This window comes from Aythya ferina (assembly GCF_964211825.1).
Source record: "Aythya ferina genome assembly, chromosome: 1".
In the NCBI taxonomy this organism is placed as follows: domain Eukaryota; kingdom Metazoa; phylum Chordata; class Aves; order Anseriformes; family Anatidae; genus Aythya; species Aythya ferina.
In genome coordinates, this window is record NC_140296.1 from 111,047,983 (window position 1) to 111,074,695 (window position 26,713).

At 43.3% G+C, this 26,713-nt stretch overlaps 1 protein-coding gene across 5 annotated transcripts in view; it reads left to right on the plus strand.

Annotated features, from left to right (window-relative positions):
* MPZL1 (myelin protein zero like 1) overlaps window positions 1-26,713 on the plus strand; it is a 36,135-nt gene that overhangs the window by 3,470 nt on the left and 5,952 nt on the right. For 2 of the 5 annotated variants that reach the window (XM_084511975.1, XM_084511976.1), the window contains exons 2-5: window positions 12,850-13,010; window positions 14,627-14,840; window positions 23,457-23,589; window positions 25,480-25,557. In XM_084511975.1, the coding sequence (XP_084368101.1) occupies window positions 12,850-13,010; window positions 14,627-14,840; window positions 23,457-23,589; window positions 25,480-25,557 (586 nt within the window). Of the gene's footprint in view, window positions 1-5,228; window positions 5,380-12,674; window positions 12,715-12,849; window positions 13,011-14,626; window positions 14,841-23,456; window positions 23,590-25,479; window positions 25,558-26,713 lie in introns of those variants that run through there. The other 3 variants (XM_084511979.1, XM_084511977.1, XM_084511978.1) reach the window with 3 other exon arrangements.

A 26,713-nucleotide genomic window follows, 5' to 3' on the forward strand; every position in this document is an offset into this window, starting at 1 on the left:
GGTTTTTGCTTATCTTCATTACTTGGCTGATCTGGGTTTAGTATGACCCTGCATATTAGTGATTAGTGTGGTGGAAAGGATGCTGAAGATTTGTGTAAGAGAAAGCTGTGGCAGGAAAGGACAAGAAGTTCCGAACTGATGGGGCAAATCTATTTGCAGTGATCTGCTCTTATCTCAAGACAACAGTTATTTAGAAGAGCAAGTGTTTACTCAGAATAGAGTTTAGCAGCAAGCTATAACCATAGCATGAGTGCTGTGGATGTGCATTTCAGGCCAGGGTTAACATCAGTGCTTTTCTGAGCTAGTTGACAGATGACCTTGCAGTCCTGTAATTCCCCTTATTTCCACTGATTCCTCCTCACCCCCATCGCTTTGAAGTGGCCAGATCATTCCGATCCTTGGCCTAAAGATGCCATTTTCTATAGATGGTTACCTCAAGGAACTTGTGCATTGTTCCCTGTTGCTCCTGTGTCTTTCAGTTCCTGCGTTTGTGTTTAGCTGTTGAAATAGCTGTTTCCAGTTTGTGCTGGCTGCTAGGTTTTGGCTTGAAGTGCGTAAGGAAAACAGGAAGGCTGGTTGCCTTATGAACTTTTACTTCCAATCCTGCAGAAATTGCTTTGCAGTGTGCTTGTTGATGCTTAATACGCCTAATATTAAGGGGACTTCAGGGAGCTTGCTCCAAAATGTTGGTTACAGCCTTCCTCCAGTATTTGGAAGCAGATTAGGGGGCTGATCCGTGAGTGGGGTGAAGCACTGGGCCGTACAGCACTTGTGTGGGAGGTAGCACTTTACTAAGGACTTGCACTTCAGGATACAGGGGCAAATGAAGGCAGTTTTATCTCAGATAGGCAATACAGCCAGTGGGGGAGATCTTATCTTCAGCTGCCCATTTGCCATCTGTTAAAACTTCCAGTAATTTGTTCTTGTAATGTGCTTAAGTGCAAGATGGTGAACAAGGCTCCTTCTTGGTAATAAATTCCATAAAGCTGTGCGAGCACCAGGACTGTTAAGATCCAACTCGTTAATGTGTCGTGGAGTTTTCTGATTGCTTGACTCTTCCAGTGTGGAGGCCGAAGGGATGATGGCCGCGTGGAGATGCTGCATACCCTGCTGCCTGAGACAGTGAGCATGGGCGCGGGCAAAGGTGCTGCCCTAATTGGGAGGGGTGTTTCTATAAATGAGCTGAGTTTGCCACAAGGAAGTCCATCGATGCCTTCAGAAAGAGAAGCCTGCCTGGGAAGAGGCGGCTGAGCAGCTGCTAGTCACTTGTTCCTGACCTTGTGCGGTTGTTGCAGAAACGTGGGGTATGGTGGATTGGGCTAGGCTGCTGGTCTGGTTTTAAAAACAACAACAATGGAAGAGGTGCTCGTTTGAACGTGGATTAGTTCCTGGTCATATTCATCTGGTTGTGTTGGAAGTGGGCATGGGAGCTATTTCAATTGGCACCACCACTGACAAATTCTTGTGAGCAAGAATTACTTTGAAATATATTACATGGGCTCTCCCTTTTGGTTTTGTGGCTGTGCTGCTGCATGTTATAGCTAGTTATGAGCTGGCTGAGTTTGCTACCAAGTCTGGTTAGCAAGTAAATGAAAGATTAGTGAGAACAAGCACCAGTGAAGCAGTAAGGGATATAATCCTCAAAGAGCTTCACATTTGCTTGAGCTGCTGAAACAAGTCTCTTCTCACAGCAGAGCAGATTGGCCTTGTGACCTGTCTAGCTGAGGAGGGTAATCATTTGGATGGCTTAATTTCACCTGTATGTATCTCATACTCACTCTGTTAAGGGATGGGATTTTATTTAATGGCTTTAATCTCATCCCTCTGTGTGCCAGGGGGACAATGACAACTCTGTTTGTCTTTGAGGCTGGTGAAAACACCAATGACTAGTATTAAAATGATGCTAATACTTCGAATGGCTCAAAGTATCTTCTGCAAATGCTTTTGGTGTCTTACAGATCTGTTGTCACTGAGCTGATTGCAACTTTTTGGGTTGATATTTGTAATAATAATAATAAAAACACAACTTCTTGTGTCTGGTTGATATGGAGCCTTTGCACTATGTCTTCTTGTAAAATCTGTTTATCCACATCCTACATTTTATTGCCTAGTCTGTCTTGGAAGTTGGCAGTTTCCGTGCTGCTGATGCTAGAGTTTCGTCAAAAAAGATGCCACACACCATCAGCAGTTGGCACCACAATTGGGCTTTCTAGTGCAACCTCGATACCATTGCATTTGAACTAGTGCTGATAACCAGTGCTGACCTAGACGGAAGCTGTTGTTCCAGCCAGTGACATCTCTACCATCCGTGCCTTGAATTTTTTGTCTCCAGCTTCTGGCCTTTAATACTCTAATTTCTTTAGTAGACTTTGTGACAGTTTTAGTGGATTGCTGTGATCATTCCAAGACACGTTTATGATGGTGGGATGTTTTCTTCGATACCTCTGTCGCATGTTGAGCATATGTGTTCAGTTCTTTAGTTAAACAAGCTTAAAGATACTCTTCAATGTAGAAAAAAATTGCTGCTTCAAGGAGACTCTTTTAAGGTGTGCTCTTTATTGTCGCCCTTCTTTAGTCTTAATTCCTATTTTCATGAATCTTTGAATGTGCCCGTGAGTAATCTGCTGTGCTTGCTGGCAGCTGTGTCAGTATCCCCAGATTAGAGGTAAAAGAGTTGTTATCAGCAATTGCAGTTACCCTTTGCTCTTTGAGTGAGTTTACTTGTCGCTTTGGGTTTTTAATTGTTTCAGTTTGACGTTGTCAACAAGAACTGTTTACGTGAAGTTGAACTCTTGTAAACTTGGTCGTGGAAGGAAAACCACTTAAGGCTGTGGAATGGAAAAGTGCAGGGTCTGGTTTGGAAAGTACCTGAGCTGCCAATTGGTGTCCTGGTCTCCGGCATGGGCAGGGAAGTATTGCCTTGTGATCCCGGAGGAAAAAGCATTAGAACAGTGCTAGATGTTATCAGCTCCTAGACTAAATAAGCATCTGCCCAGACCTGACATATGACTGATTCTTGAAGTGGGGCATGAGGCAACAATAAAACTCGTTTGTGGATCTCTGTGCCTTCACAACCGTTGCAACTTTATGCTTTCCAGGCTGGGGGACAGATACACTGGTGTTAAATGTTTTCCTCAGGACAGAACAAGAAAGCCATGGCCTAGCTTGTAGGGCAGCTCAGGTGTTTTCTGCTGTTTCTCATGCTTGCTCCTCACTGTTTGTTAAAAGCATTGACCAGGGGTGTAAATCTCACGCGAGTTCTTCTGCTGTACCTTGGCAGAGCAACGGGCAGCCTTGCCTAATGTGGAGAAGACTACCCGAAAAACTGAGTCTCTGGCATGGGAGTTGAAGCTGGCACCAGCGCTTAGGGACTGTGAAGGCTTGCTGTCTGTAAGTTCTGTCAGAGTAGGTGGGCAGCGATATATGGGGCTAAGGTGCGCTGCTGTTGCTGACTGCTTTGACAGCTTTACCACAGCCTGCTTAAGGATTCGCAGTGAAACTGGTTTACTTTCGTTTGAGGTGACAAAGTACTGTTGTTTTTTTTTTTCCTCATCACTGAGTCAGGGCAGGGCTCAGCTGAATGTGCAAAGATGCCAAGAGGAAGTAAATGTATTAGCAGCTGCTCTTCTGAGCTTGTATCTGCACAAGGTCGAGCAGCAAGGTGGTATTCATGGGCTAGGAGTCAGCAGTTTAGTTTCTTAGCACATGTAGGGTGCTGCGGGACTGGCTGTGTTACTGAAGAGAGGAAGACTCTTTCCTTCAGTGGTCTGAAATAGTCCAAATATCCAGGGTATTTCAAGCAAAATGCTGTTCTGGTGCTTGGTGACTGAGGGCGAAACTGAGCCATTCTGGCCTCCTCTGCAGAACTTAGTTTCTGTTGCTTTGAAACCAAGATGTCAAGATTGGCTGGTATGGTTTTAGTCTAGTCATCCCTTCTGTAGCTGATCTTGCTTTGTGTAATGTGTTGGGTTTGTGGCAAGATCTTGGCAGGGTGAGGAGGAGGAGAAGAGGTGCCCCAAGCACCGGAGCTAGTGGTTGCCCTGTGGTGGAAGCTTTGGAAGAGGCTGTGTTGGAGCAGGGGTTTCCGCCAGCCCATGGAGGGCAGCAGGGAAGAGCAGATATCCACGCTGTGGCCCACAGAGGAGCCCATGCAGAATAAGCAGGTTCTCCTGAAGAACTGCAGCCCGTGGGAAGGACCCATGCAGAAACGGGAAAAGTGAAGAGCAGCAGAGAGGAGCAGTTACGGACTGATCGTAACCTCCCATCTACCCCTGGCTGCCTGGACAGGGAAAGGAGGCAGAGGAGTTGGGAAAGAAGGAGTGAAGGTGAGATTTCGGGGGGTGGGAACACAAGGAGGAAGGGTGGGAAGGTGTTTTAGTTTTTTATTTGTCTCACAACCCAACCCTAATTTTTATTGCAGATTAAAATAACTTTCCCCAGGCCAAGTGTATTTTGCCTGTGATAGTAACTAGAAGTGATCACCGTGTCCTTATTTCAACCCATGAGCTTTCTCATCGTATTTTCTCATTGTGTTTCCCTGTTTGGGAAGGAGGAGAGAGAGGGCAGCTGGGTGGGTGTCTGTCAGCCAGCCAAAGTCAACCTACTGCAGTGACGTACAAGAATACGTACATAGGAATATACACATGTATACATGCATTTGTATACCTATACACCCAGTAGGACTTAGGGTGTAACACCGTGATGGATTTCTGGTGTGGAGGTGGTCAGCCACAGCCTATTCTTCATTGGGCTGAGGTACACGGTCCTTATACTTGTGAGTTCTTATGAAACACTGCATCTCTTGTTACTGGGTGGAATGGCATATGGAAGGATGGAATGGAGAGTTTTGCTTCCGTATTAAGGTAAAATTGTCTTCATGTGGAAATTTGATCCCGCATCTGGATGCTTTAACAGATCTTAGCGGAATTTCAGAGGAATGATTTGGGCCTGTCTGCTCCTAGCTATTAAGACCATCAAAGCTAGGATTTTTCCACCGGATATTTTGTTTACAGTGAGAGAATAATGGCATGTAGAGACACAGGTGGCTGTATTGTAAGAGGAGAACTTTGTAACTTTGTGCTGCTTTTCTAAAATAAGATGCTTTGTAAGGAGCTGACTGCTGTTGTTTCTTGAGGGGTGTATGGGGAAACTTGAGGTGGGGGAAGTAGCTAAATGTCATGTGGCTGTAGTTTGAGAGATGTCAGCAGTGGACTTTGGTGTTTCACAATGCACTTGCTTTCAGTAAGAAATAGACAATATCACTATTTCGCAAGTGTGGATTGTTTTTGTGACTTAGGAAGCTTAGTCACTAGAAAATCCCACATCCTCTTTTCTCCTGGAAACTTCTGGGCTGCTAGGGAAACCACAGTGAACATACAGGTATGTTAACTTTAAAGGTCTCGATAAAACCACAGAAATGCAAGCTGCTGAGACTGATGTATTAATGCATCTATTTCCATCTTCCTGATCTGCGACTCTGTCGTCAGCTTGTTACCTGTAGCAGCCTGTCTGAATCTTTTCATCTTTCTTTCATCAGACTTCTTGATTATTTCCTGATCTTTCATCCATACGAGGCTATTTATAAATGATATAAATGACTGTATTGCCAGAAGTCTTTAAGATAAATGAAGCAAGTTGTTTGTATTAATTAGTAAACTGATGACTAGTCATTTTAAGAGGAAGGCAGTGCAGCATGGAACTGCAGCCACCGTAAGCATGCAGTACTTAGTGATCTGATAGGAGTTTCCACGTAAAGCTGTAATCACGGGCATCTTATTTCCACGAGCACTAACGCAGCTTAATTGCATCCTAGTTTTGTTAGCACTCCTAGTGATCGAGCTGAGTTGGATCCAGAGGAATCAAGCTTATTTTGAGGTGTTCATAGCCTTAATTAACAGAAATTTTTAATTGGGTCCATGATCTCAGTGTGGACACTACGATCTGTGAGGGACTTGTAATTATTGGTGTAATTAATTAGTGTAAAGCTTCAGTGCCAGGAAAGGATTTCCTTGTATGTGCTACCAAGACCCATTGTCAACCTTTCCTAGCCCCATTCCTAAATACAAAAATGTAGAATAAAACCATTTCTTGCCCAGAAGGTTTTCATTAACCTGTATGAAAAGAGTGGAAGCAACCAGGGGATACAAGTAAAAGGTACGAAAATACTTCAGCTGGAGTGGGCATCGATCTGTAAGCGCTGCCAGCTTAGGCACTGTTGGATTTATACAGATGGAGTTGCCAAATGTTTTGGAGGCATTTCAAGAGATTAGAAGAAATTCCTTTACTGAAAGGGTTGTGCAGCATTGCAACAGGCTGCCCAGGGAAGTGGTTGAGTCACCATCCCTGGAGGTATTCATGAAACGTGTAGGTTTAGAACTCAGTAGCATGGTTTAGTGGGAACTTCAGTACTAGGTTAAAGGTTGGAATCGATGATCTTAGAGGTTTTTTCCAACCTCAATGCTTCTGTGATTCTAAGAGACTTTGAAGGAAGTGAAATAAGCTTACACCCTTTGAGCAGATCCTCCAAAAGGTGAGGGACAGTGTCTAGGAGAAAAAGTAAGAACGAGCTTTGGACGTCACCAGTTAGTGGCAGTGGACATGGGGGGGGGTATCCAGGCGTTGACCTGTTAGATAGCCAGTCACATATGCAATGTCTCCTCTGCAGATTAAGTTGCTAGCTCGTGTCACTCAGTCTCAGCTGTTCTAGCCAGAGATCCCTCTGGGGGATCTTTCCTCTGCCGGATCTGCAAGGAGGACTCCTCTCAGCGCCCTGAATGCAGTGGTTAGCCATCTTTTCCAAGAGTTGTTCTGTGAGGGTGTGCCCCGTGTCAAAGATACTGGAAAGTAAACCTCACCGGTGTAATACTGCAACCTTTTTGTGTTACTTTTGAAAACTGTGAGCTTGATTGCTCTTAATCCCACTGAAGGCTGAAGTTAACCATAATTTGTTTAACTAACCATATGCAAACTCTTGTGGTTGTTGTGGATGCCTGTCTGCTACCCATTCGGTCTGACTCCATCTTCCTATACTTTGCTGCTGGGTAATTACAAAGGCTTCTTCCACATAGGCGATTTCAAAGCAATATATTGTTGCCACTCACAAGAACTGCTGATATATGGATACCAGGGTCTGTGAACTGAGTCAGGGTCAAACTAGCTGAAAACATGCAACTTTTTCACTAGTTTTGTGCATCCTGGCAAACATACCAGGGTTTTTACAATGGAATCAATAAGCTCTGGGTCTTCAGGTCTGCTGCAGCTACTATAGAGCTGCACCTTAGGAGTTAGGAAGGTCTGGTTCATTCACGACAGGTAAATTGAAACGATATGACGTCAGGAAAGTTGGCTAGGTGGAGATGCTGTGTAGTGTATCATGCTTGTTCTGGACGCGTGTATGGTGAATACTGCTTCTTCTGTCATCAATTCATAGAAGAAAGCAGTGATATCACATATATGATGTTGTCTTCTTACTAATGTTACCCTTGGAGCAGTGAATATTGCAGTTCCTAGTAACTGCCTTAGTGCCTGTCTTTTTCAAGAGAGCAAAAAAGCATTTGGGATGTTGCTCTTGGTACTGAGACTCTCCAGCTGTCCTTGCCATACATTGGGTGATACATGTCTGGCAGATACTCTGCTTCTATTTTACAGCTGCATATCTTTTTTTTCCCCTCCAATCTTCTATTCTATATATAGAATACATACAGGATAAATAACCTATATGTAGGTCGTTCAGTCACTAGATACAGACAGTGCCTTAGACGTTGTAACTGCCTGGATGTCAGCCAGCTGGTGTTGAGGGTAGTGTTTGGGGAAAATGAGTGACAATTGCTCTTTATGGTAACCTCAGCTCATGTTCAAAGAGCAGGACATCAGCAATAGCTTCCTGTTATGGAAGCTGAGTGTTTGGCTTTTAAGTTGTGATACGTGGTAAATGTTTTTAACTTGGTCCATACTGTGGAAAAAAGGCTAGCCAAGGTCTGTCCGTCCTTCCTTTTTGTGCTTCTGTGGATTCAGTGACTCGAGGCAAAAATTGAACAATGGTTTTAATTTTCTCTGTGCACCCAATAAACTCATCAGCAAAGCTGGGTATCTTCTTTCTGATGACCACCTAGTTAAGAATTCAAATGATTTGAGAGCCTTCTGCTGCTTGTGAAGTACTTTTTACTTCATCAGCTGTCTTTGTTTCTTGTCCAGCTGAAGTATCGAGGGTGACTGTCTGCTTTGACTAACCTGATAGAGGAGGTGTGAAATAGGTACCCCTTCTACCCATGTGAGTTGCTTTCTGTCATGCAGTTAATACAAAACTATTACGACTAAAGACTGCTTGTGCTTTTACTGGGACTTGTATGCTTCCAGGTGGCAGTGAACTGGAATTTTGACCTGACTGTTTAGGGCTAGCGCCTGAAATCCACTAAGTCCCGTGCTTCAGGATTTGGGCTGCAGCATGGAAACCTGAGCAATAATTTCTGTGACCATGAGTTTCAAAGCACTGCTTGTGTATGTTGGAGGACAAAGAGTAGGCTGGGCAAGTGTGACGTGTAACTTGATGGTGGTCTGCAGTGCCTGGGCTTGCTGGAGGCTGGAAATAGGCGTCGTGGGGTGGGCAGCTGAAGCATACTGCCAAAGCGTGTGGGCGCCCCAAGGATGTACAGGTCTCTCAGGGTGCTCAGCTATATAGAAATGCCAAGAAGATAACTTGCCTCAGCAGCCTGATAGCTACAGTTGAGGAAATGGGTTATATAAAGGAGAAATGAGATACCACACAGCTGACAATGCCTGGTGACTTCAGCAGGTGGCTGAGCTTGTAAAATAAATATTTAAAAGAGACCCCTTTAGGAGAAATGTAGTGTATAGATGTTCCTATAAAGTCATGGGAAGTGGGGACACATCAGATGTGCTGTCTTTTTTTTTTTTATTTTAAAGTAATGATAGCCCTTACTGCCCACTTGTTAGCTGTTGCAGATGATGTTGAACTGATCGTGAATAAGAACTGCTAGGAAATAGGCCATGAGACACTTGCTGTGAAAGGCAGATGGCTTTTATTTCTGTAAAATGGAAGAAGGGGAGAGATGCAGAGCAGCTTGGAATTGAAATGACTTTAAGAAAAAGAATCATGTCTATTGGCAGAAGCCCAGAAATACCCCTCAAATCCAGAGAAAAATATTCATTAATGAAGAGTAAGATACAAAAGGGAGTTTTTAGACTACTGTCAGCTGTGCAGGTGGCTAGAAACTGAAAGACTCTGCAAGGTCCAGCTATACCCTCAAACTGGAGAGAGTTCAAAGTGAAAAACGCTACACAGGTTGAACTGGACGTGGTGCTGGTCCATGGTGATAAATGTGGTGGTGGAAGGCTCGGGGGAAAAAATGAGCCCTGGTTTAGTTCCATTCAGCGTGAGCTGGCAGCTTCCCATTGACAAAGGTGTCAGACTGAGACTTTCCTTTGAACAGAAGGAGACAGACCCTGAGCAGAGAGACAGATCTGAGCAGTCAGTGCAGCGATGGCAGCTGAACTTCTTCTGCAGATGAGATCCCAGAGACAAGATACCGAGGGAAGAGGGATGTGAAAATAGAGAGCCTTGGTGAAGGATGAAGATCGACTATGGGAACAAGAAGAAAAGATAGGATGAAAGGATGAAGTGAGAGTGTCTAGTCCTACCTGAAGACTAGGAGGGTTGTCTGAGAAGGAAGGTAAGGATGGAGCACTGGTCCTGAGGCTTAGCAGGGGATGAGTCATTGGACTTGTGATTCGGAGTGTTTTCACTGGAGCGTGGGGGCTGAAAATACAACTTGCGAAAGATTGATGTAGTTGGAGTAAAACAAATCCAACTACACGAGAGGTGGAAAAAGAAATGACTGGAGAGGCACATTTTGATGGTAGGTGAAAATAAAAGCATTTTTCTCTTGAAAAGAATTAAAGTGATTGAAGGCTAGAAGAGGTGTTCAGGTGGAAATACTGGGACTTGGCAGTTGGACAAGATGGTGGGATAAGTGAGGATTGATGGGAGAAGAGCAAATAAATGTTTCTCTTTGCCATACCTATCCTGCAGACGTTCCCTTCCTAAAGCTGCATTCTCTCTGACAGTCTCCTGATATTTTTTTTCCTTCTTTAGTGGAGTTAAGGCTGAGAAAGCTTGAGTAGTGGACCAGTGGATAAGTGGGACTAGAATATGAGTCCAAATTCAGCTTTCTCCAACTGAACTATTTAAATAGATGGAGCTGGAAGAAGAATGTCACTCTGGCAAAAGTAGAAAGAGAAGGAGAAGAGCTAAAGCTGGAGATAACCCACATGGATTTATTTTTTATGGTAGAGGAGGCTAAAGATTTCAGGTTAGTGGGAACTGCCACTGTATCAGTAAAAGTATGGGTGCAGAAGGCTAAGGAAAAACAAATGTCAAATGTTGTGGCCCCTCTACCACTTCCTAGTCACTTTGTCTCATGCTGTAGGACAGCAGAGGGGAAGAAATTCAAGCTGTGCATGCTGAAAGAGCGAATAGTGAGTGACCTTCTTACTTAACTGGGGGCAGGGAGGGAACAAGTAAAGAAAGACATGAAGTTGAGACAGCAAGTAGGAAGTGAAAATTAAGCTGTAAACATCTGTACAAGACACTATATAGTTCCTGCCTTCCGAGACTGAAGGAAGAAGTTGGATTTTCTTGCTTTGCTACAGTTCTTGCACGAGTTGCTAGTAAGTTAGAACAGGGACTTCTTTGGAAGCGGGTCTGTGCTACCCACTCCCTGTCTGTGGCAAGGGGTTCTCTGTACCACGTACAAGCAGACAGTGTCTGTGCAGACTATTTTCTTCCTACACAAATGCTGAGGGCATCTTGCTTGTTTTATGCTTGAAAGGCAGACTTGTTCTGTGGCTTGGACTTGAAACAATGGATTAGTTTTTTTCTTCTCCACTCCATTAGCTGGAAAAAATACATAAAGCACAGCAGCTCTGAGTTCATTTAATTGAATTGCTAGAAGCCTTTGTGTGTTCCAAACAAATATTTGGTAATTGTTTTACAAAAGAATATTTTTTGGCCCACAGTCAAGAGCGCGTACAAGAGAAAAGCAGCTCTGATAGAACCTCTTGATGAAAATCCCCCTCTCTTAGGGTGCTGTTTCTCTTTTGCTCATTTGCAGCGAGAGCAATGGTGACAGGGTAGGCTGGGGAACTAGGGATAACCTGATAGGACTGTCAAGAGAGTGAGGTTGATGAGGGAACAGCGTGACCTTCGAAAGGCAGAGGGAATGAATGGTGGCTTCTTCTGGTTTTGGTTACTGTAATTGAACTGGCTGGCTTAATTCCTCCACCCTTGCAGTGCTTGCATGGCCCTTCCATGTCCCCGGGCACGTGCTCTGCCTTGCCTTCTTTGCCAGGCTGGCTGAGTGAGAGAGACAGCAGACCCTACGCGGCCGTGCATGCACTGGCTTACCCGGGGTGCTTTCCTTGTCCCTTGCTCACTTGTCTCACCGACAGACCTACCACTTGCAGGGCTGGCTGCTGGTACCCGCTGTGCTCGCAGCCCTGGTTACCGTGATGGTTGCTGTCATTGACTGGAAGTGTAAAGCCTGTCGTATAAGGACTAACTTAGGTGGTGGTGTGTTGTTTTTTTTTTTTTTTTTTTGAACTGTCTTCAACTGTAGTGTTTATCTTCAGTTTGCCTACTTTGAGAACTAGTTTATTCAAAGTGAAGAAGTAAATCAGGATACCGAGGAAACAGTAAGGATTGCTCTCCTCTTCTAATAAGGGAGTAAATCCCCAAAATGTAAGATACTGTAGCCCAAAAACATAGAATCACACGATCGGAAGCAGCTTACTAGTTCTGGCTCTGTGCTGTAAGTCTTGACCTTACCAAAATGTGGTTTTAATTTGAGTTACTGGGGGCATGTGTCATGTGTGCCCCCACCTGTAGAGAGAGTTTTCTAAGATATTTGCTTTCATATGGGTGTGACACAGGCAATGAGAGAAATTATTTTGTGGTGTCACACAGTGACTTTTTTTTTTTTTAAACCTAAACTTGAATAAATGTATGGGTATATCTTTGTTTAAATCTGGATAGCGTCTTTGCAGTTCAAGAAGTGTCAGATAAGGAATATATTCTTTTTTTTTTCCCAAATCCTGATGAATTTCACTTACCCTGTAGGCATACTACTGGTGCAATCACAAAGTTAACCCTGATCACTTAATAGCTGTACGTTATTTGTGATCTGTTTGCTGTTTTGACCATGCATAAGCCTCATGGTGGTGAGAAAAAAAAAACACTACTCTTGTGCTTCTAAACTGTATCTGAGTGACTACTTAGGAGGTCTTACACATGAAGACTTTGAACCATGCCAAAGAGTAGAACCTGATAGCATGGTTGGGACCCAGAGAGGTTTAATCCTGAGCTTAGTAAAGGTGAGTTCTTTTTCCAGCTACAGCTGAGAAAAGCTGAAGAAATGGGAAACAAGATGTGAGCTCTAGAGGAAATTGAGTAATAGCTGGATTCAAGATGTTAGTTCCTCCAGTGGGGCTTATTTATTACAGTCTCCGCTGGCAGCTAGAAAGGAAGAGTGTAAGCTCATCCTTTGCACTATAGAATTGACTTCCACAAAGTGCTGTAGAGGAAACATCTGTGGAAGGAAAACATCCTGTAGCAGATAATACAAGGAAAGAGTAGTGAACTGACCTGCTGTATACTTGCTTATATTATGGGTATAATGCAAGCCTGTACACACACTTGCTGTACGAGTTGTTGCTGCTTCTTAATTTTCCCTTAAAAACAATGTGATACAAACTGTTACTACTGCAACTTCCTAACTCTTAAAACAGCACTCATGCCTCTTTTCCTTCTTTCTTCTCTTTGCCTTTTTCATACAGTTGAAGTATCTGCAGTAGAGGTCAGCACTCCAGAAGAAATGTTTGTGGAGAATGGGACAGATGCAAAGCTTCCATGCACATTTACATCTGTGGAAGTGATCAGCAGCGCAGCATCTGTTTCTTGGAGTTTTCAACCAGAGGGAGCAGCAACTCGTATCTCAGTAAGGAACACCTGTAGAGGAACCTACCTGGGGCAGAAGGCTGTGATAAGTATTCAGAGGTCTTTCAGTTGGTTCTGAGGTCAAGTCACTGTGGATTGGAGCCTTCTTCTGTGTGTTTTGTCTCCACCACTCATTTTAGTATTTTTTTTAAAGAGTTATTTAAATATATTGCAATATGTTAAATGTCAAAGGCTGGAGTGTGCAGCAGCTGGAAAATAGACTAGTAGTTTTTAGTCAGAGGAGAGGTGTGGTAGATGAGCAGCTAAGAATCTCCTAAACTCTTTGTTGTCTTATGCTTGAAAATGAGCTGTGGAGCTGCTCATGGAATCTGAATTATCACTATTACAGTGTAACATGGTGTATTGTGCAAGTTGCTTATTTTCTCTTTGTGTACTGTTTAGTCTCCCTTTGAAAGCATTTGTAATAAGATTAGTCTCCTTAGTTTCAGAAAAGACAATCCTCAGGTTGAGGGTAGGACCAGTTTAAGTGATGGGAGATGACCTGAATGGAAGAGGACTGGCCTATAAACAGCCTCTTCTGTGGCACAGAGACAGTTTTGTAAAGAAGAACTGTAGAAGACTGTAGAAAAGAGGAAGAAGACCATAGAAAAAGAAGACTAAAGAAGACTGTAGAAAGAGGAAGTCCTAAATTTCTTTAACCATGCTCTGGACACTGAATTGAAGAAAACTTTGGTTGAGTCTTGGTTAAGATTAATTCTTTATTTCACAATGTACTTCTGTTTTACAGCCTTGATCTGTCTCTTAAGATTATGACCAGTGCTTAAACATCCAATATATCTGAAAGTGAGCTTTTGTCCCATGCAGCTTTATATACTTCTGCTGCTATATATTCTAAATTTGGTCAGGTATAGTGAGCAATGGTGCAGTTTTAGTACAGTTTTCAATGACAGTACTGAAGTTTCTTTCTACAAGGATTTTTGGTCAGGTCTAGGGAATGCAGAGCCATGTGCAACTTAATCATCTGGAAGTCAGGAAACAATTATATTGAGTTATCTTAAAGGTTTCTGGAACACAGCTAGATGTGCTATAAATTGCTAGTGGGACTTCTTGAGGGGTGCAGGTAAGGAACGTATTGCATGTTAATTAAGCTATACCATAGTTGCAAGTCACACGCAGCAACACACAAGATAGGAAGCTTGGTAACCTTTTCCTGCTAGGATGCAGAGGGCTTCCTCTACCTGAAAGACAGATGGCTGTGATCTGGAAGAAGTTCTATTCTTTAATTATACCCAGGTTACTAGCCTTGTTCTCCTTTCCTCACCTTCTAGTCCACCAAACCTTGCACCCCCCAAAAAAGAGGGAGGAGGGGATAAAAAAAAAAAAAAAAAAAGAAAGCAACAACAGAAAATCAAAACTTGCAGTCTACTGAGGTAGTATGATTGAGATATAAGTCGTAGCATGGTTATGTGATGAAGACATAACAAGCCAGACTAAGGTGGTGAGGTGTGGGGGGGAAACAAAACAGCACACAAATGTCTAATGCTAGCTGTGTATTGTACAGTGAACTCTAGGAGAATGCTGTAATAGTGAGAGAAGTATGGCAGCTCTATAATCTCTAATTGGATTGTTCTTATATCCTCTTTTCCTTGACTACAGTTTTTCTATTACTTTAATGGAAGGTCGTACCCTGGAAAGGACTTACCATTTAAAGACAGGATCACTTGGACTGGAGACCTTAACAAGAAAGATGCTTCTATCAGTATATCAAACATGCAGTTCCGGGACAACGGCACTTACATTTGTGATGTCAAGAATCCACCTGATATTGTTGTCAAACCAGGAGAAATCCGAGTGAGAGTTGTGGAGAAAGGTATTCACCCTATGTGATATATTTTTTTTTTAATTTTATTTTCCCTTTCTTCATCTCCCCTCTTCCATGTCTATATCACTTTTCATGAGGGTGGGAGAGTGGCCTGGAGGGAGCAACCATCTCTTTAATTCTCTTCTTCTAGGTCCTAATAGTTGAAATGATAGTCTGAGAGCTGTTAAAAAAAAAAAAAAAAGTCATGTACTTTTTCGCTATTTCCATGAATTCTTAAACTTCTAACAAGTATTAGCAAAAGCTGATGGAAACTGTGCTGAAAACTCATCTTATTTAAGATTCCTATGAACATGTTTTTTTCTGTATTATGGTACATCAAAGGTTAGGATGACTTACGAAATTTGGAGAGCAAGTGGCAGACTTTTTTTTTTTTTTGAATAAATACTATATCTATCTATATATAGATATAGATAGACAGAGAATATATATAAATACACTGTAAAACAAAACTAATAATCTGGCCTGAGTACCTGCTGACAGTGAGATGCTACTATCTTCCATGCAAAGGTTATTGGATGTTCACTTAGTCTCTTTTACACAGCCATTCTTAAAGTATCTGTAGTGACCCTTGTAAGCTGCAAGGGCTGGCTACTGCCAGTTATTTAAAGCTTCTGATTAGTATTTGGGAATGGTGATCACAGTTCAAGAGCATTTAAGTTCCATATGTCAGTTTGGCTATTTATTTGCCCCGGCCACCCAAAACATTTGATTGCTCTAGGTAAGCTGGGGGTCAGCCAAAGTGTGACAGTTCCTGCAGAGAAACAGTTCTCACAGTGATCAGATTCCCAAATTTGTATTTAAGAAAACAAGAGTAAACGTTAGACTCATAAATGACAATGCTGATGCAACTATTCCATTAGTTTTTAATGTGTTAGAGGAGATTACCCATGTGTATGCTCTAATTAGAATGCTGCTGCTGCTACAAGTATACACTTGCTCATGAGATCATTCCATGTACTGTAGGCAAGGTCTATACCCACATCTTTTCACACAATAGCTCAAGTTGGATGGGACCTTTTGGAGGTCACTTAGTTTTCCAATTCTTGGAAGAAGTTTGCAGTTGATATAAAATAGGTCAGTTTATTTTTCTTATACTCTATTGGTAGTCTCTATGAAGAAGTAGTAAAGCAACCACTGGTTTGGCAATGTCAGTTTGTCTTGGCAAAGCCTCTTAAGATTTTAACCCAAATTAAACAAAGATACTTTAGTACACTAATTCAGCTGATATTTTTCAACAGGCTTGCGTGTTGGCTTCAGCAAGACAAGATCTCAATATTAAATGAATCATCTTGGAAAAGCAAAGCCTGAGGATTATCTGTGGATAATAAAATGGAATCTAGTATGCACAAATGACTGCATTTCCCTAAAATAAAGAATCGTGATGTATGGAAGGAAATGTCTGTACCTATTTGCCTTCTGTGCTACTTCACTTAACTGCCTCTTGCAACAGAGGTGATACTTTAATTTGCATATTTTGGAGGGTTGACCATGGGTCAGATGCCTACCCAACTGCTCTCTTACTTCACCTTCGGAAACAAGACAGAGAAAATACCTTGACGTACAAGCTTTGTCATTTTAAAAGTAGGGAGATCACTTACCAGTTACTGTCACAGCGAAAACCTTCCCCTCTGCAGCTCCCAACCTTTTCCCAGGCTCAACCTCAGTCCTTCATTCCTGAATCTACTTCCCCCTGCCTTGAGTGGTGGGGGGAATATGGGAAATGAGAGGTTTGGTTCCGTCCATAACAGCTTCTCTCTGCCAGTCCTTTCTCCACAAACTTGTTGTCTGTTCCAGTGTGAGTTCCTTCCTTCCCTGTCCTGCAGGATAAACCTGCTCCAGGCTGGGCTCACCATGGGCTACAGCTTCCTTCGTGCCAAAGCAGGTAGATATTTCCTGGGGTCTTCCACAGGCTGCAGTGTGGATATCTCTGCAGCTCCTCTCTGATCTTCTCCATGGGCTGGAGTGAAATAACGTCCTTCATCATGGTCTTTTCCATGGACTGCAGGCTCTGGTGCCTGGAGCACCTCGTCTCCCTCACCTTTCTCTGAACCTGACGTGCGTGGGTCTATGTCCCTCCTTTTTTCTTTTTTTTTTCTCCTCCTTACTCCTGTGCAACATTTTGTTCTCTTAAATATGCTTTCCCAGAGGCACCATCAGCTTGGCTGATGGGCTCAGTTGTATCCTGCCCGTGTAAAGCAACTCATGGGTCTCCTGGAGCTGTCTGAAAGCAGCTCATGCAGTTCCCCTGACACCTTACTGTGTAAACCCGATACGCCTATGGAAAAGAAAGTTCCTGATTTCTTCCTTTTTCCACGTCTATCTTGAAGCTTGCAACAGATCTATAACCAATTTGCTGTGTGGGAAACAGCAAGATAAAAAGGTGTGGCTTGGAGGATCAGTTAAAGATAGCTCTGAGGATATAGTTCTAGGAAATAATGTGCCTTCAGATAACATCCTGCCTTTGCAAATGCTGTATGGGGTGAAACAAATGCTGCTGGATGCTTCAACTGTTAGGATATTTTCATCAGACCAAACAACGAGAACTTGAAGTATTTTTTTCCTCATCATTCATTTTTGAAAAGTAACTGCTGTTTCAGTTTGCTGCAAGTGTTGGAGTTGTTAGGAACTGGTAAGCAGAAGTACAAGTCTAAAATCAAAGAAATTAAAGGGTGTCTAGTGTAGCATCACTTCCCCGTAGGCAGAGCGTTGAGACAAGAGAATCTCACCATTTCTGAAAGGAACCCTGTGTTTGGCAGCACTTTGTGCCACAGGGAAAATTCTACAGCAGTTGTCTTCAGATCTCTTGGAGCACCCTGAAAACAGGCTTTCAGGCTATATATATGACAATAGCTGTAGCTGTAATACTGTCTTGTAGTACTTCCAGTTGAAGGCAGAATGCTCTTGTAATAGGTTGTAACCCATCCTGATCTTGGCTGATCTTGACTCTTATGCATTATTTTTTTAAACTATGTATAAATTTAATTATTTTGAGTCATAGGGCTGGTGTTGTAAATTATTCAAAGGCACTGTTGGGGTTTGATCCTGATCAGCGGTTTAGTACAACACAGCTGCTTGCTCACTCCCTGCCAGCTGGATGGGGAGAAGAGAAGTGGGAGGGCAAAAGTTGGAGAACTGGTGGACTGAGACAAAGTTTCATGAGAAAGGAGGAGGAAAGAAAAAGAAGGAAAAAAAACAACTCCCTAGACCCCAAAGGAGAAAAAAATAACACAAGTGATGCAGAATGCAGTTACCCAGCACTACCTAACAGATGCTCGGTGCAATGGCAGCCCTCAGCCAACTCCTTCCACTTCTGTTATTGAGAACATCATGCAGTACAGAATATTCCTTTGGGCAGTTTGGGTCATCAGTTTTGCTAATTCCTTGCTAACAGGGCAGTATGAGAAATGGAGAAAACTATGACTCTAAGCACTGTACAGCAACAACTAAGATACTGGTTTGTTATCAACACTATTTTCATTACAAATCCAAAACATAGCACTGTAGCTGCTAATACAATTCCCTTAGTTTGTTGACTGCCCCTGCGAAGTGTCCATAAAATGTTCATTTAGTCTGTAATTTTGGTCCTGTCTGTTATGGTGGTTGCTCAGGACAGGAGAGGAAGTATGTTGTGTAGGGTTATTAGATGCCGAAGCCAGCTCAGGTCGGGCCGCTGCTGCACTTGCATTGCTTCTTGTGAGAATAACCCTCAGTTCGTTTGAGTGGTTCTTGCTGTAGTGCTTCCCATAACATGCAATTCAGATGACGGGTTACAACAGTTTAAATGCATATCCACTGCAATCTCCACTGCTGCAGGTTTAACATTGCAGTGAACTCCTCACCTCTCCCCTGTTCCCATTTGGGCTTGTCCATTGGTGTACCTGCTCTGGCATGGCGTTATCCATGAGCCACAGTCCCTTCAGAGGTCTACCTGTTGTGTCATGGACTTATCCACAGCCACAGTTGCTTCAAGGTGTACCTGTTCTGGCACAGCCTTTTGGTTGGCCACAGTCCCTCCAGGGGACCCTTCAGACACCTGCTGGAGTGGACTTATCTATGGCTTCAGGTACTTTGGGGTGTACATGGCCCCATGTGGATTCATCCACAGGTCCCAGTCCCTATGACTCAAGTTCACTCTGGAGTCGCAGCCTGTCCAGTTCAGCAGTACAGGAGGAGCAGCACCACAAAGCTGCTTGCTCACTCCTCCACTTCCCTGCCTGGCTGGATGCTGGGAAGAGGATTGGTAATTGGGAGGGCAAAATTAGAAAATTTGTGGGTTGAGATAAAAAAACATTTATTAAGAACAAAGAGACAAGTGATGCACAAAGCAATTGCTCAGTACCAGCTGACCTACGTCTACCTAGTCCCCGAGCAAGAGCATCATTGCCTGGCCAGCTCCTCCCAGTTATAGTGCTGAGTCTGATGCCATATGGCATGGGTCCACCTAGTCCCCAAGCAAGAGCACCATTGCCTGGCCAGCTTCCCCCCAGTTTTAGTGCTGAGTCTGATGCCATATGGCATGGAATATTCATTTGGTCAATTTGGGTTAGCTGCCCTTTAAAGGCTCAATGTGGACACCATACTTTACACATTTAAATGTTCTTGATCACAGATGCTTGGTTAGCCTTACATTTTGGATTAAACATTTAATGAGTTGACGTGTTGACTTCGCTGTTCAGAATTGTGAAGCTAACTCAGCTGTTTTTCACTGAAATGTCTATGCCGTGTTTGCACAAGTTGATACTTCAACTACATTGGAAAAATCATGTTAGTGGGGATGAGAAGCAAGACTGTTGTTTCAATGGTGTATATGAATACCCTTCAAAGCATAAATGATGGAAATTTGTAGGGAATCCCAAGTCCTTTATGTTAGGCTTCCCCTCCCTGTAATATGAAGCTTCTTAACACACCGTGTTCAAGACAGCTGGTGTTATCTGGAGGCAGTCCATCTTCGATCTGAACTCTCATGAGGGGAGAAACTAGAATTGTCTTATGGAAATCTTCACACTTCCCAACACTGGAAAACTTAAGCTTTATGAAATGGGACACGAGTTCTAGCACATTTCCAGAGAAAATGGAAGAAAATGGAAGATGCTTTGAATTATTGTGATACTTAGTGAAAAATATTCCTTGAAAGGCTTGAGTTTTGGCTTGTGTTAAACTATGAACTTAAACACCAGCTTTGAAAGCTAATGTTTGGTTATGTTGTTGGGGCTGTCTGTTACAATGAAATCATTGTATGCTATGCAAATATTTATGAGGAATTCATATAACAGTGCAATACTGAAAAACACAAGAAAAGGGGTGGGAGACATAATTCTTTAGCTGAACTACGCAGTCATAAAATTGTGTAGGCTTTTCTGGAGTCCGTTGGTTTGTGTTTTGAGAGGTAGTAAAGCCTCTAGTTTCATGTGCAAACAGTTGCATTCTTGTAGCCTGTTAAAAACTCTGTCAACAGAACATAATTTTTGTTCTTGACCCAAATTCAGCCAACCAAAAATCTCATCTGAATCAAAGCAATAACAAATCTGTCAGGTTAGCTGTTGTCATCTTGTTTAATATCAGTTTTTTAGCAGACATGACGCTATAGTTTTGGATTGCCACTTTCTTGTTCTGAAAGTGTTGCTTATTTTTGTCTCTTGAGTACAAGGTGGGAGGTGGTCTGTTAGCAGAAGTGCATGCTTGTTTTGATGCTTTGATAGTCATTCCTACACCTGTAAAGAAACTTTGGAACTCCTACTTCTTAAATGCCTCGAAAGAAATCCACTTACCTTTGCATGGGGCTCAAAGGCAATCTTTGTTTTCTGTACCTGTGTGGTGGTTTTACTCGGGTGGGTGGCCAAGCTCCACCACAACTACTCTCTCTCTCCCCCTCCTTAAAGAGGAATGGGGAGAAAATACAATGAAAAGGGCTCAAGGGTTGAGATAAGGACGAGGAGATCGTGCAGTAATTATCCTGAAGGGCAAAACAGAAAAGCACTTTCCTCCTATCCACCCTCTTTCACCTCTTCCCCCCAAACGGGGTGAGGGAACGGGGGTTATGGTCAGTCTACAGCGCTTCTTCTCCACCACTCCTTCTTGGTCACTCTCATCCCAGTGCTGTGGGGTCCCACCCACGGGATGCAGTCCTTGCTGAACTGATCCGGCGTGGGCTTCCCACAGGCAGCAGCTCTTCCAGAACTGCTCCAGATATGGGTCCGTACCACGGGGTCCACCCCTCAGGAGAAAACTGCTCCAACCTGGCTCCCTTACGGGCAGCAGCTCCTGCCGGCTCACCTGCTCCTGCGTGGTCTCCTCTCCACGGGCTACAGGTCCAGCCTGGAATCTGCTCCAGCAGGGGTCTTCCACAGGCGGCAGCCTCCATCGGTGCAGGGCCACCTGCTCCACTGTGGTCTCCTCCACGGGCTGCAGCGTGGAACCCTGCTCCACCGTGGTACTCCATGGGCTGCAGGGGGACGTCCTGCTTCACCATGGTCTCACCACAGGCCGCAGGGGACTTCTGCTCCGGCGCCTGGAGCACCTCTCCCCCTCCTTCTGCACTGACCTTGGCGCCTGCAAGGCTGTGCCTCACTCCTCTCACTCTCCCAGCTGCTGTGTGGCACAGCGTTTTTTTTTCTCCTGTTTCGAATATGCTCTCACAGAGGCATAAACGTCATTTATTGGCTCAGCTCTGGTCAGCAGTGGGGCCCTTACCTAACACGGGGCAGCTTCTAGATCTTTCTCATAGAAGCCACCCCTATGGCCCCCTGTTACCAAAACCTTGCCATGTAAACCCACTACAACCTAAAAAGTATTATTGTTCGTAAGATTCTTCTCCTTAATGGCAGATGTTGCCAAAGGTTATTGAAAAAAGGATGTCTCCCTTTAAATTGTGGCACTAATGTCTTCATCTTTAATTTCTTACTAAGCCTTGGAATTGCGGAGTTGTTATGAATTGGCATCAAACACTGAAAAGCTAGGAAAGCTGCTGGTATGGTATTCAGTCAAATGAGGGTATGAACAGAGAAATGGCTAGAGATCGTGCAGCCCTTTTCCTGGAAGTCATTAAACTCAAAAGGAACAATACTAAATGTTGAGTTAGTATGATGCCCTTACATCAGCAGGGCACTGTATTGTGCTATTTCCTCTTATATAAGGGTGTCAAAATGGACTCAACTGTAGACTTGTTGGGAATGCTGGGTGTAAGCATGGTCCATGGTCCTTGCTGGGAGAAATCCAGCAAAAGGGTACTAAGATAATTAAGGGACTAGGCCACCTTTTGTAGGGATTGTTTAGCCTGCAAAAGAGAAGACAGACTCAGAGAGATCTCATCAATAATTATATTTAAGATATCAATAAATAATAAATAATAATAAATATCTGAGGAGAGAGAGAGCATCTAAAGAAGACCGAGCCAACCTCTTTAGTGGTGCCCATCAACAAGAGAAGTAGCACTGGGCAGGCATTCAAACACAGGCAATGTCATCTCAGTGTAAGAAAATACATTTTTCTTGTGAGCATGGTTGAACACTGGAATAGATTGCTAGAGAGTTTGTGGAGTCTCCATCCTTGGAGATAGTGAAAACCCAACCGGACAGACTTCTGAGCAGGCTGCACAAGCTGATGCTGCTTGAGCAGGGGGTTTGGACTAGATGATTTCAAGATGTCCCGTCCAAACTCAACAACTCTGTGATGGTCAGGTGCAGTTATCTGAGAAGGATTTTCTATATAAGATGTTCTACCTATTGCATCCTATGCTGATTCACTTGTATTTGGTGGAAGGAGCTATCGTAGCATGGATTTTTGATGAAGATGGTTCTTCTGGTTGAAGGTGCTCCTTGTATTAAGCAAGATGAGAGGGAGAATGTTGTTTGCTACTGCAAAAAGATATAATGGTGGATTGTGTATTCTTTCTTCTGTAAGTCTTTTGTACTCATTTTCTGATTGGCTTTTATTTCTGGCTGCTCTTTCTTGGCCTCCCCTTCCCCCAAATTGTATTGGGGAAAACGTGAGTAAAGCAATAATGTGTTCCTGTAAGCATATTGCTAATACCTTTCAATGATCCTGACTTAAGAAGGGGAAGAATGACGCTATGAAAATGTAGAGAGATGTATTTTGAGACACCAGAAGCATGTATAAATGCTCTTAGAGTGACTGTGGGTAGTAACTGGGCTGTTTGCTGCATGCTACCCGGAGAACAACCAACCTTCAGCACTTTGTTGATTAGCAGTGTGTTAAGTTCAAATCTGCTTTCAAGTGTGCCTGCCTTTTCCTGTTGACCTCACTGGGAATTGCAAGGTGAACGTAACTTTTTTTCTCAGACACAAAATGGGATAGGGTTGTTGTCATTATCATTTGTGTTCCTTGACATACAAAAAATTCTTAGTTCAATATAAAGCCTTTCCTGAAGGATGGTGACTTAAAGAACGCTCTTGGTGTCTGCTCTGTTCATACATTATTCTGCTAGCTGCCTGCAATCGCTACCATTTAGGCTGCATGTTTTAATTCCTGGATATTACATTAGTGCTTCTGCTCTAAAAGAATCCAAGGTCAAGAACATTTGTGGTTTGCATTTCTGTTAATCAGGGAATGCAGAAGAGTTGAATGTTTTCTCCCTTCTCTCCCCAGACAGCCTGCCTGCGTTCCCCATTGCCATGGTGGCAGGGATAGTCATCGGTACGGTTACAGGTCTCACACCGCTCATCTCTATTGTCGTGTGTCTTGTCATCAGAAAGAACAACTCTAAAAAACGTTACTCTGGGTAAGAGATCTCCCTCCTCACCTGTGTATGATGTGAGGAACAGCAGTAGGCTCAGAGGGAGGGCTTACAGGGGGGTAGGAGTTGTTTCAGCCAAGTCTTGGCAACCATGACTAGACGTAGGGTATGGCCGTGTGGAAGACTGGCCATCTGCCTATAATGATTATTTTTCTACTGTGCTTGAAAAGGCCTACTGACCATGAGTTGCACCTGATAATCACTAAATGTTACAGCTGAGCCCTGCCACAAGCTTATGTGCCCTATGGACATCTAATCTAAGATCCCCTAGCTCTGTTCTGTTCCCCTTCCCATCCCCTTCTTCCCTTAGCCTCCCCCTTCCCAAAGAAAAAGTGCCACACATGCAGTTTTAAGGAATGCTCTGTTGAGATGAAGACTGATTTTTTCAGTTACCAGTGTCTTGCTCCTGAGGTGGTAGTACACTGGCCAAAATCCCATTCATCACCACTCTTTAAAATAAGGAAGGAGTAACCACTCCACATCCATCCTCATTCAACTGTCTGGTTTTAGTTAACTGTTACCATCCCTACGAGTTTTTTTTTTGTTTTTTTTTTTTTTTTTTTGTGTTAGGAGGGTATTTCCTAAATAAAGCACAATTCTTTGAGTAGGGATGTGAGAATGCAACAAGACCTAACAAAATCAAACTTGAATCCTGTGGTGATGGAGCTTGTTGGTGGTGGGGGAACTGCTTTCTCTTTTCTCTTTCTCTCTAATTTAGATGGTCATTTGCTTCGGTAAGAAAGAATGAAAATTATGTCTGTAATCTTAGAAACAAAATCAAGAATTATAACCTTCTTCTGTTTCTTCCCCAACAAATATTCCTGCTTCCTGCAGGTTTTCTTGGTTGCCTGTCAGATAAAAGAAAACAACTCCATAAATAAACTTGTGGGGATTTCTAAATTGAACTTTGCCCTGTCCTTTTCCCAGTTGGAGAGCTTAGAGAAAGTGAGTTGGCTATTCCCAATGGTAAGGCTGAGTGCAGTGAAGACAGCTGCATGTGCTCAAAATTGTGCAGAAAGTCTGCTTCCCCCTTTCTGCATGTGTCCTTCTGCTAAAAACTGAGAAAAAACCTGCAGAGTCACGCACCAGGAGTGTACATGTGATGATCCACATGCTTTGCTTCTGAGTGACCTGCTGACCACTGTCTTCCTGCTGAAGGACATGTACTGGAGCTGAGCCTGGAGCAGGAGTTCACGTGCAGTAATTTCATATAATAGATTTAATTGCTCTCCCAGGAAAGTAAACTCTGAAGTTTGAATACTGCTTTTGCTGACCGTGGCAGCTCTGCATGACATGCTAAGAGAAACCAAACGTGCTGTGACCCCCTTCAAACTTACGGACTTTCTTCTCCATGACACTAACCTAGTGTGTGGTGGTAGTGGTGAGATGTACTTACTCTTAGATAACAACTCTGCCTTGAACTGAGGTGGGCTGGGGCACTGCGCGGCATCTGGAACCCTGCATGGCCACAATTTCCATTCATGATCTGACTTTGGTGTTTTTTTTTGTTTTCCTTTCTGCCTTGGTGTGCTGGGATCGGATCCTGCTTATCTTCCTCTCCTTACAGAGATCCTGATATAGACGCCAGATTGGGAATGTAACAGGGCTGGGTCTTCTCTTCCAGTCCCACTAGACACCATGGTAACTAATCAAGTTGGTGGTTGCTGTTAATACCTGTGTGTATGTGTACACATTTCCTCTTCTTTTGCTGACTAACCGGCTAGCTCTGTGCTAACATAACTTCACTGTAATTTGTGCTGGAATCTGTTGGCAAAGGGACAATGCATTTCACTGGGTGCTTGGGTTTCATTGTCTCATGTCTGGCTGGGGTGGGATTGCTGCTTATCCCAGATGGTGTCCCTCCATCTCTTCCAGCAGTGAACTTGCCAGTGCATTGACTAGAGCACAGGAAATTCAGAGTTCTTTCCATGACAGAAGGAAAACACGCTCTCTGTAAGTGTTCTTCTGGCTCGGACAGCTCTGCCATTTGAAAACTTACAATTGCAGTCATCTAAGTGCATGAGCTGCTTAAAAAGGAATTAGGACTTTTAGATAGTGTGGATCTTAGGAATTTTGTGAATAAAGGAAACAATTCATGGTTATGTCATTCGGTCACAGAAGGGCTGCTCTGTCTCTGAGACAGAGTGGTAACCCCTTTCTGTGGTTACTGGGTCTGCAGTATTTCACATTTTTTTTTAATCTGTGGCATGTTTGTAGAGCTAAATCTTCTGTGGTTAGACTTCCCAAAGGTTAAAAAATGATTGCCCTGCGAGAAGGTGTCTGCTTAATGTCACTGTCCTTATTTGTTTGTTTCTGTATTTGCTTTGTACACTGTCTTTTTAAAAAGACTGTGGGGAAAGGATGCTCAGTGCTCAGAGGGTAGCGAAGCGGTAGCAACGGGAACTCCTGTGTTTGTTGTCAAGGAGGTGGCCCCTTTTCTCTCCTGGGTGCGTGGGTTAAGAGGAGATAGACTGGACATTTAAAGACCCATTACTGCACTGCCCAGAAGCCGCCAAGGTTAAGTTTGAAGACATTTGCTCATATACTTAGCTCAGTGGTATTCATTTATCTGTCACTGGCTTGTTGGTTTTTTTTTTTTTGGTCCTGCTCTAAGCAGATGGGAAGAAACAAGCAATGACTGAAAACTGGCAACCTTCTTTCAGAGGTGTTAGTTCTCACCACAAGACAGTTTTCTGAGTTTTCAAACAAGATTTGCCCGTTTAGATATTCACTTAGTTGTATCTGGGCACATAGCATACACATCACTTATGACTCTTAAAGTAATCACTCCAGAGACTAGTGTCTGTTGTGAGTGAGCAGAATTATTTTGGAGTCATAGCCCAAACAAAAAGCAAGGGAACTAATGTGGACTTTGGTAGGAAGTACCTTTGTAGTACGGAGAGCTTGGTGGCTGTTGCAAGTGTTCACTTTAATATTTGCAGTGGTATAACGCTTGCTTCAGTGACTGGGGCTATTTAGCTTGCAGGTAGAAGAAAATTGCTGTTTACTGCTGTTAATTGAGTCTCGAGCCTCAGTGAAGAAAACACATGTGGGTTTGTAAAGTTTTAGACTGGTTGGGTTAAATGGGAATATCTAGGGAACAAGAATT